This window comes from Pollicipes pollicipes, unplaced genomic scaffold, assembly GCF_011947565.3.
Source record: "Pollicipes pollicipes isolate AB1234 unplaced genomic scaffold, Ppol_2.1 Scaffold_2555;HRSCAF=2994_pilon_pilon_pilon, whole genome shotgun sequence".
In the NCBI taxonomy this organism is placed as follows: domain Eukaryota; kingdom Metazoa; phylum Arthropoda; class Thecostraca; order Pollicipedomorpha; family Pollicipedidae; genus Pollicipes; species Pollicipes pollicipes.
Genome location: NW_023596136.1, coordinates 45611832 through 45620979, shown reverse-complemented (window position 1 = coordinate 45620979; position 9148 = coordinate 45611832). Strand labels below are relative to the sequence as shown.

The window sequence follows — 9148 nt, the reverse complement described above, 5'->3', positions numbered from 1 at the left end:
CAGGGGCCAAGAGAGGAAGGGAAACAAAAATAAGATTCTGAAAGCCGCCGGCGCAAGGACGGATGGTCCGCGGCACGGGCTGTGACGAGTGCCTTTGACGATTGACGAATGCAGAAGTGATTTTGGACGTACCGTGTGTACCAGTGAGCCGGAGGCAAGACACCGGAACAGCAGAACTTGCACATGCCTAGCTTTATGGAGCTGTGCACGGTGAAACAGGTTCCCATATTTACTATGTTAGATATTAATATATAACTATATATGTAACTATATATATAACTATATATATATATATATATATATATAACTACATATACATACAATACATTAAATTTCCACGGCCGAGATGCGATCATATTTTCTGGATGGGCACCAAACTCCAGGGGGCCCGCAATGGATCCGTCCGTGGTACTAAGATACGCCGATGTTACTGCCGCCCTGTTGCGAGAAGTCTGGTATGCTCGTTTTCACTTTTCACGCCATTGCATTTAAAGTGTTTATTACATGTTCTTTTCAAGCGCATCATCATGATGACAAACATTGTGCGTTGTTGGCTCATTGTTCACGTGCATTTCGCTCACGTGTTTGCCATTATCCGCACGAATATTTTGACATTTCGGAAGTCGCTTAGCCACGCGTGAAGTGTTTAGCGGTCCGCGACGCATTGAAGTCCTGGTTTCAGTGACGTCATGCTAACGTTAATTAAAGAAGAAACAAAATCACCAGACAGTTTTACCTCTCTTATATAGCCTTGGGAGGAACCGAACCTTATTGGTCAATACGTGTGCTGCTTGTGCAGCTGACCAATGCGATCACATTTATTGTGTCCGTGAGCTGAGTGCAGTTGTATGGCGATAGTGGCGCATCTAGCAGCTCGGTGCATTTGGTCGGATGAGATAGCCTTGGTTGTATGCAAGATTGAGTGTTTGTTGGGCGTGCAGTTGGTCCGAGGGTTGTAGGTGCGAGTTTACAGTCACAGTGGTGTTAAGTCGCAGTATTGTGCGCCAGTCGTTAATGTACTCTCATATGGTGTACGCTGTTTCATAAAATTTTCGCTGATAACCAAGGTTTAAGGCGACGAAAATAGTTGGTAGTGTTTCGTGTTGACCGAGCTGTGAATTGAGAAACTTGCCATTCCTAAAGGACAACTAACAAAGCATTTTGAAAGTTTTCAAAATAACATTTAGGGCACTTTAAAGTGCCTTTCTGCCCTCATCGCCCAACATCACAGAGCCAAGATGGTAAGATATGTACATATTGCATTTGTGTACATTTTTTTGATATTGATGCTTAGCAGTGTGATCTACAAGATTTGTTGCCATTCTTAAAATACTATTCCAGTATACTCATACCAGTCATGGGAATGCTGCCCAAAAAAGCTGGTACTATTTGGGCATGCTGTCATTGTGAAGGGAAATGTCTGTTCTGAAAGTGTTACATAAGTCATAATACCTGAAGAGGAGACAACCATCATGGTTGTCTCATGCTGTCTCCTGCTGACTGTCTCAGCATTGCAGCAAGATGCTGCAAGTTCATGGCTGATATGACTTATCATTCCTGATTGTCTAGTCTGCAAAACACAGCATATTTTGCCAAGATCTTGGGACATAGGTGGAGCACAACTTCCAGTATCAGACAGCATTCTGAAAAATCATATCAGAAATTAGTGAATTGGAGTACTGAGTGCATCATAATGTTATTCATAACTTGGCATATTGAGAGTATAAGGTGCATTACACTAAACAAATGTTAAACCCAATTTCTGAGTCGCCTTTTGTAGCCTTTTGTAGCCTTTTGCTCTTTACTGTTTGCAGCCATGACTATTGTATTCCCCATAGTTCCTTTCTAATTGGGACACTGTGCAAGAGTTAGTTTGCATCAGGACCATATGTTTATTACTTTTTGCAGTGCATATTTTCAAACCATTATGCTTATGGCCTGCCATGTTCCATACATTAATGTTTATTGTTAATCTACATGTTGTGAGCACATGGATGAGATATAATTTGACAGTTGGCAGTTCTTCCTGTCTGAGGTAATTTAAAAGGTAAAAAAGTGATATTATTTTTCTTTTCCAGGGCAATGAGGCATCACTTCCAATGGAGATGTGTTCTAATTGTAAGTGTTCCTACCTACTAACCTTTGTCACTATACTTTTTATGTCACTGTGTCATTTGAAAGGTGTGGTTATTTTTGTTTGATTGTAGACACATTTTAGTTAAGAATGGACTGTGCAAATAAGATAAACATTGGAGCATGAATGGGTGCCCTTACCATTGATGCATCTGGTTGGTTCCATATGATTAGTGTATGTTATGTGATTCTGTGATGCATCTAAGAAGTTTGAATTTCTTCCACTATACAATGTGTAGCTTAAATGGAACTTCTCACCTACCACATGCCTTTGTGTGGGTAGAGAAATTTAATGTTTTGTGTTTGCAAATTTATGATTGTAGTTGGTATTTTCAGTATTGTTTCATCTTCATCAGCAGTAGGTCCTGCAGCTAAAATTCTGACCTTGCCTGATGGCTTTAATTATTGTGTGCCTGCCCTGCCCTGATTGGCATCATTCATTTTTCAGTTTGTTGCTCAGCTTTAAGTAGGCATCCAGCAAAAGTGAGCTATTTTCCATGTGAATCTATGTCTGGGGAGCAGTATCAAATTTCTTAGTTATTTCTAGAGCTCAGCTATGATTGGTGTGAAAGCAGCAGTAGCATTTGATGAACTTATTCACTGGTAGTGACATGAACAGCTGACCTCAACAGATGTCATCTCACATTCTGGCCATTGTGGTTTCAGGGGTGGGAGTCCACTCCTAGAATGTCCAAGTTCTGTGGGTGCAAGGGAATTTGCCCTGTCCAATTTTATATGTTGTTTTTGATGAAGTTGGTGTTGCATTTGCCAGAAGTGCTTCCCCATGTTTCTGCATTTGAATCATGCATGAAATGTCCTGGATTGTGTTGCTGCAAACTAGGCATAGATGGCTCCTTCGAACAGCTCTTTTGTGTTTCGCATGCCAACCAGAAATGTGCCCAGCTCTATTGTGGAAATGCAGGATGCTGGTGCAGTGCAGCAGCATGCAATACTGCATGATGTGTCACAAAATGGATCTGAAAGGACCAATCTGATCACCCCCCCCCCCCTCCCCCTTCCCCAGGAAAGTGGAAGATATGAAATTTGTGTTGTGTTTCCTTAATTTTGATGTACGTTGTTACAAAACCTGACATGCTACAAAACCTGACATCTGCCTTCTGTTTAAATAGACTTTGGGTGGCTTCCCAAGTCTGGCACTAGATGCACACTTAAAGCACTTGTGGCAGGTTCAGCAATGTCATGTGAGTAGAAGTCTAGTTCTGTATTGTCGCTGCCAGCTTGCTGAGCTGCAGTGAGATTTGTTGCGAAGGCCATACCACTTTTCGTGCTGGACCGTAACGTAGCAGGTCAGCGGCGCGTTTTGATCATGGCCCGTCCGGGCTTGGAGCGTGCGTACCCTGTTACGTGTCGCGAAGCCGGCCAAATGATGTTGAGGAGAATGCTCTACATTTGAAGATGTTGAAGCATTTAGATATTATGTTTAAGCATCAGATATTGTAACATAACCTAAGTCTTGGTGTACTTTTTAATGGAAGAGCCAAGACAACCTAATTTCTCTGTTAACATAACTATTGGTATACTTTTTAATGGAAGAGACTGGTCAAAGCAACCTAATTTCTCTTTTATTGAATATGTTCCTGATTACGTCATCGTTTGGTTATGTCATCGTACCTTGCACAACATAGATTAAAAACCAATGGATGGCTGTTGTGTCTGAAAGTCGTGCTCACGAACGCTACATATGAACGACTCGGCAATTATATCTTGCTTAGTCTGGATCGCCGCAAGGCTGTAGGTATGGCAGGATTTGAATGACGTTATTATGACGTCATGGATGCCGGAGTGACATTGAATAGCCTCCTCGAAATAGTCTGCACATCTTCGCGAGTATTTGGCTCAGAAACTCGAGGGGTTTAGTCCGTAAAAGGGTAAGCAGGGCAGGACTGTGAACTGCGCCGAATGATCTGCAAGACGGCTGATGATGATTGGGTTTTAGGAAGCACCGACTTCTGGAGTCATTTTGCGCCCATCTGCAAGACGGCTATTTCATTTCAAAATCCCATACAAATGTGGAACACTTCGCTTAAGTCCATTGTGGCGATGCGTGGGATTTGTAGTCCACGGCACATGATACCGCATACATCAGATTCAAATGTCCGCTTAAATCATCTTCAACATTCGAGAATGCAGCAGAGCTGCAACTGATAAGCCACCGCCAATCGTCTACAACTGGAAATATGGGCACAAATAGTTCAAATGCAGCGTGCTAGACACTGAAACGTCCAGGCAACTAAATTAATGGCATATGTGTGGGGGGAGGGGGGGGGGGGGGTTGTGCTTGCGCGTGCATGCGCGCGTGCGTGTCTGGGTTTATTGGCGAGACGCACAGCGCAGACGGCGGCACCGCTGGCGGCAGCATTGGCATACACCACGGGTACAACCTTTGTGACGTTCCGCTGCGTAATTTGACGCCGCTCCGCCGTTGGTGACGGCCGTAGCGCGTGCGAAAGGGTAGTGAAAAATGACCGTGGGTGTCGTAACGATAAAATTTGACGTTGGTGGGGAGGAGACACCAGACGAGCAAAATTAGGGCTTCGAAAAAGGCGTCCCAGCAACTCGAACTGGGATTAACTAAGCGCCCTTTTTTCGAGACACTCTCCATTGCAAAGGGCGGCTTACAAAGAAAAAGACGAGAAAAGCCAGTGAAACAGCCCACTGCATATATTGTTTGAGGAGCTGCCACTGCCGTGATTCAAGACTTACGACAGCGGAGAACTGTATTGTGCGTTAGCTTCCTCCCGCTGGTGTTTTTTTTTTTTTACAGCGAACTATGCCCAGATAAATGTAAGAGTTACGACAGCTACTACGTGTTGACTGTGCCCGCAGTGGACTGCCTCTCCAGTGTTGGTGAACTGTCGCTGCTATTGTGCGTAGACAATGTCGCAGTAGAGCACATATGATGGGCACTACCGTATATTTGCAGTACGTTTAGCCAGTAGTTCCGATAGGATGCGTGACTGTTAGCAACGGCGCTGTCCTTTCGAGCAGCGAAGCAAGAGGACACCCCTGGGTCTTCTGTTTCTAGCCGACTGCACGCCGTGACCCAACGGGACATGACGCAAAATGCGTCCGTTAACACGGATGTCATCAGTCAATGGTGGTGATGTTTCTCTGTCGGTTTACATCTACCCTTCAGTTGGAAAAGAACCCGAAATCATCTGTCGTGGGGCCTTTGGCTGCATATATCGGAACAGATTAGGACTAGCTCCCACTGGCTGGTCCCGACAGCTCGCATTGTAGCGGTTGCTTCAACTACACACTCTGGGCCTGTCGCCTCGCTGACGCAGAGAGCCTTTTGAAGCTCATCAGCGACATTGTTTGAACAAGGTATTCTACCATTCCTTAACATATGAACTCCGGAGCTAACCGTCCGTACCGTGGCTTATCGCGTCTAAGTTTTTCCTATCCGTCGTGATTTTCACAGGACCAAGCGGGCAAGTCCCCTCCCCTCCCCTCCAGGTGGTTCTCGCTCCCACGTTTCTGCCTGTTTCGCGGCGGGGCATGTATCTCGACCGCGTGCGCTCGGCAGCTGGCCGCCGCTGTGTTGCGGTACTAGATGCGCGCCGAGTCTGGCGCCTCCCGGGGCTGGCCGCAACCGGGGGGGGGGGGGGGGGGGGGGGGGGGTCGGCACACGACCGCCTCCGCGCTGGCCACGCTCCCACCGGCCGTTTGTGTTGGCGCCTGGCGCTGGACGCACCCACCGCCGATGTATGTGTTGTGTCCCGTTGTTTGTGAGCGGTCGGTGACGGCAGACGTGAGGGGACAGACGTCATGTGCGGAGACGGGGCGCTGGCCGGTGTGTGGCCGCGGCCGCTGTCTCCTCAGGCTCACGCGTTTTTTTTCTGTTTCGTCGTAGTCGGGACGAGCAAGGGACTGTGAGGATAGTGCTAAACCTGCTTAATTGTTAAGTGGCACGTATTGTGGCTATACTTCTGAACCACTGGACGCATTTAGTTTATTGACAATGTGGCGTAACTCTTTTTACGTAGTAAAATGCAGCGCTAAACTTAGAACCCTGCACGCAGTGTCCCCATGCCCTTCCCCATCTCAACACACACACGCAGCTTCGACGGCGTCGCCTCCGTTCACAGTCGACCCGGACGAGATCCGGCGCCTGGGCAAGCGGTTCCGGAAGCTGGACCTGGACAACTCGGGCGCGCTCAGCGTCGACGAGTTCATGTCGCTGCCGGAGCTGCAGCAGAACCCGCTGGTGCAACGCGTCATCGACATCTTCGACGAGGACGGCAACGGCGAGGTCGACTTCAAAGGTCGGCGCCCGTGGATGTCTCGGCGTCGCCAGATCGATGAGCGGCGTGCCGTGTGGACGTGAGGGGTGTTAAAGGTCGTCAGCATCCCCTGGCCTGACGGGACCCCGCACCAGTGAAATGTTCGCACGGGCTGGTATCGGGTGAGTCGTCCCTCGGATGGGCGCAGTGTCGTGGCCAGGTGGTCGGAGCGCCAGGCAGGCCACTGATCCGTCCGTTGTAGACTGCGCGGGTCGCGCGGCATGACGCGTGTCGACGGACCTGCGTGCCGCGGCACGCGGACGTCGCGTAACCTCGAGTGGACACCGCCACGCTGTGGAATGCAGCACGTGGCGGGACGGCGCCCAAGGCGGCTGCCACACTAACAGAGCCAAGTGAAGAGTGAAGCAAAGTGAAGCCGTGGGGCGGCAGGGTCGCGGACACGGAATGCGCCGAGCAGGGCCTCAGGCGATATTGTGCTAGCATGCGGGGCAGCGAACTAGGTGCGCGGCGCGGCGCTGTAACAATGCTGGAAACTCACACCGTGTTACAGACACTAATTTCGTAGGGTTAGGAACTTTTTTTTCTTCGAGCCCCCACCGCGGTAAGTGGTTTCCTGAGTTTTATTGTGTGCCGTAAATTTCTCGATTAATGACTCGGCTGAGTTCAGTTTACGATCCCCTCATTTGCTGACCCCGGTTGGTCCTGACCCCGCAGAGTTCATCTCGGGCGTGTCGCAGTTCTCGGTGAAAGGCGACAAGGACTCGAAACTGCGTTTCGCCTTCCGCATCTACGACATGGACAACGACGGCTTCATCTCAAATGGCGAGCTGTTCCAGGTCGGTGGCGCCGGTGTGAGGTCCGGGGGGGTCGAGTGAGGACACCGCGGCGTTCCCGAGGGTGTTTTTCGAAGGATGCGCACTATACGGGCTTTCTTGCGTTGAACGTCAGAGCTCACGCGTAGCCCAGCAGTATGCTGCCTTCCGTGCCGATTAATTGTTTGATTCGGTAGCACATGTGAACAAATGCATGTGAACTAATGTCTTTGGAATGCGTGCGACATGAGGCCACGCCTTATTGCACGCCCCATTTGGAACCACGGTGTGTGGCGGACTCGGGACAAGGGGCCAAGTAAGCCCCATGCATCGTGCGGACATGTCCGAGAATGTCGTCAGGCCCCAGTTTGCCTGTGAATCGCTGTCTTTACGACGGCTTCAGTTGCCGTGATTCGGTGTAGGGGGGGGGGGAGGGGAGGGGGGTCCCGCGCGGCTGTCCGTCTTTGGGCGCCGCCGTCCGCCAGCGTAACCACGCCTGGCTGCCGCAGGTGCTGAAGATGATGGTGGGTAGCAACCTGAAGGACACGCAGCTGCAGCAGATCGTGGACAAGACGATCCTCTTTGCCGACAAGGACGAGGACGGCAAGATCGGCTTCGAGGAGTTTTGCGTGGTGAGGCCCGCGGTCCTTCCTTTTCCCACTGTCGCACACCCCGCGATGGTTCCGCTAAAGGTGGCATGCTTCTTTGCCGCCATATAGCGAACATTTCGCGGGGAAGCACCGCATCGAGAGGAATCATCTTTTGCAGAACGTACTGTCGGAGGTGCGTTATTTTCATCCTGCCGTCGACCATTCGTGTGTGACGTCATTGTCACCGGGTGTAGTCGATTGGCCTTGGTTGGCTGCGTTGCCGCTCACGTCTGGCGGCCATCTTCTTGGTGTTTTTACTACGAAGATATTAAGTAATCCAGTATAGATTAACAATAATGAAGTGATTGCATTCATTGTGGAAGCGTATTATTTTTATAGAGTTCGAAAAGTTGCGAGGAGCGATGAAGCCACGGGAAAAGTTTTGCGAGGTTGATGTTTTAGGTACATTGTTCTCTGCGTTGTTTGAAGTCACGCCCCACCGACCCCTCCCATAATGGCAACGTCCCGCCCTTAAAAGAGCAGTAATGCTGTCATTGTCAACTGACTGGGACCACGCCATCAGATCGTGGGAAACACGGACGTGCACAAGAAGATGGTGGTGGACGTGTAAGCTCGCGGCGGCGCCGAGCGGCCCAGCGGAGCTTCGCACCGCCATCTGTGTGATACACGAGTAACTACAACATCCGCTAGTCAGCCGCCGCGCGGCGCTCCCCCGGTCGGCGCTGGATCTCGGGCCGGCCCGCCCGCCTCCCCCGTCCCCCCCCCCCCCCCCATTTGTACTCCACTTTACCGGTGGTCCCTCCATTTGATTGCGTTGCCGGGCATCAGCTGGACTCGCTGCCCGTCGACGCCGCCTCGGCAGGCCCGTGGCGGCCTTCCGCCTAGCCCGTCGCCTTGTCGGAAATCCTGTGCGCGTGTCGGTGTCTTTTCGACTATTTGTTGGACACCTGTTGGCTTATCGTGACGTTTTTGATTGTTTTATGATCGCGAGTCGCCGCGGTCGAGGCGGTCGTCAATCACTTGCGCCGGGCGCGCTCCGAACGGATCACACGAGCAGGCCGATGTCCGCCGCTGGGGCGGTGCGTGCGCTCGCGGCCACGAGGTGCGACACCGGAGCGTGAAGAGCTCCGCAAAATGCGTCTCGCAGCCTCGTCCGGGTCTGTTGGTCTTGATGTGTGTGAGATAAACACTAGCATGTGCCGTCGTAGGATAGAGGTGCTGTTTTCAGTATGTGAATGGAGCGGGCCGGTCCGCGTGGGGATGCCAACACTCCCGTCAGAGGTCCGCTCGCCCTCGTTTGTCTCTGCGTACTGTGGGTGCTCTT

At 50.5% G+C, this 9148-nt stretch overlaps 1 protein-coding gene across 1 annotated transcript; it reads left to right on the top strand.

The window, feature by feature from the left end:
* The first annotated feature begins 780 nt into the window (after positions 1-780).
* On the top strand, positions 781-8573 carry LOC119102181 (calcineurin subunit B type 2). The gene is made up of 6 exons (XM_037225534.1): positions 781-1241; positions 2079-2118; positions 6246-6422; positions 7116-7237; positions 7723-7845; positions 8387-8573. Exons 1-6 carry the CDS (start codon positions 1239-1241, stop codon positions 8432-8434), a joined length of 513 nt encoding a protein of 170 aa, XP_037081429.1. The 5' UTR covers positions 781-1238; the 3' UTR covers positions 8435-8573.
* Positions 8574-9148: the final 575 nt, after the last annotated feature.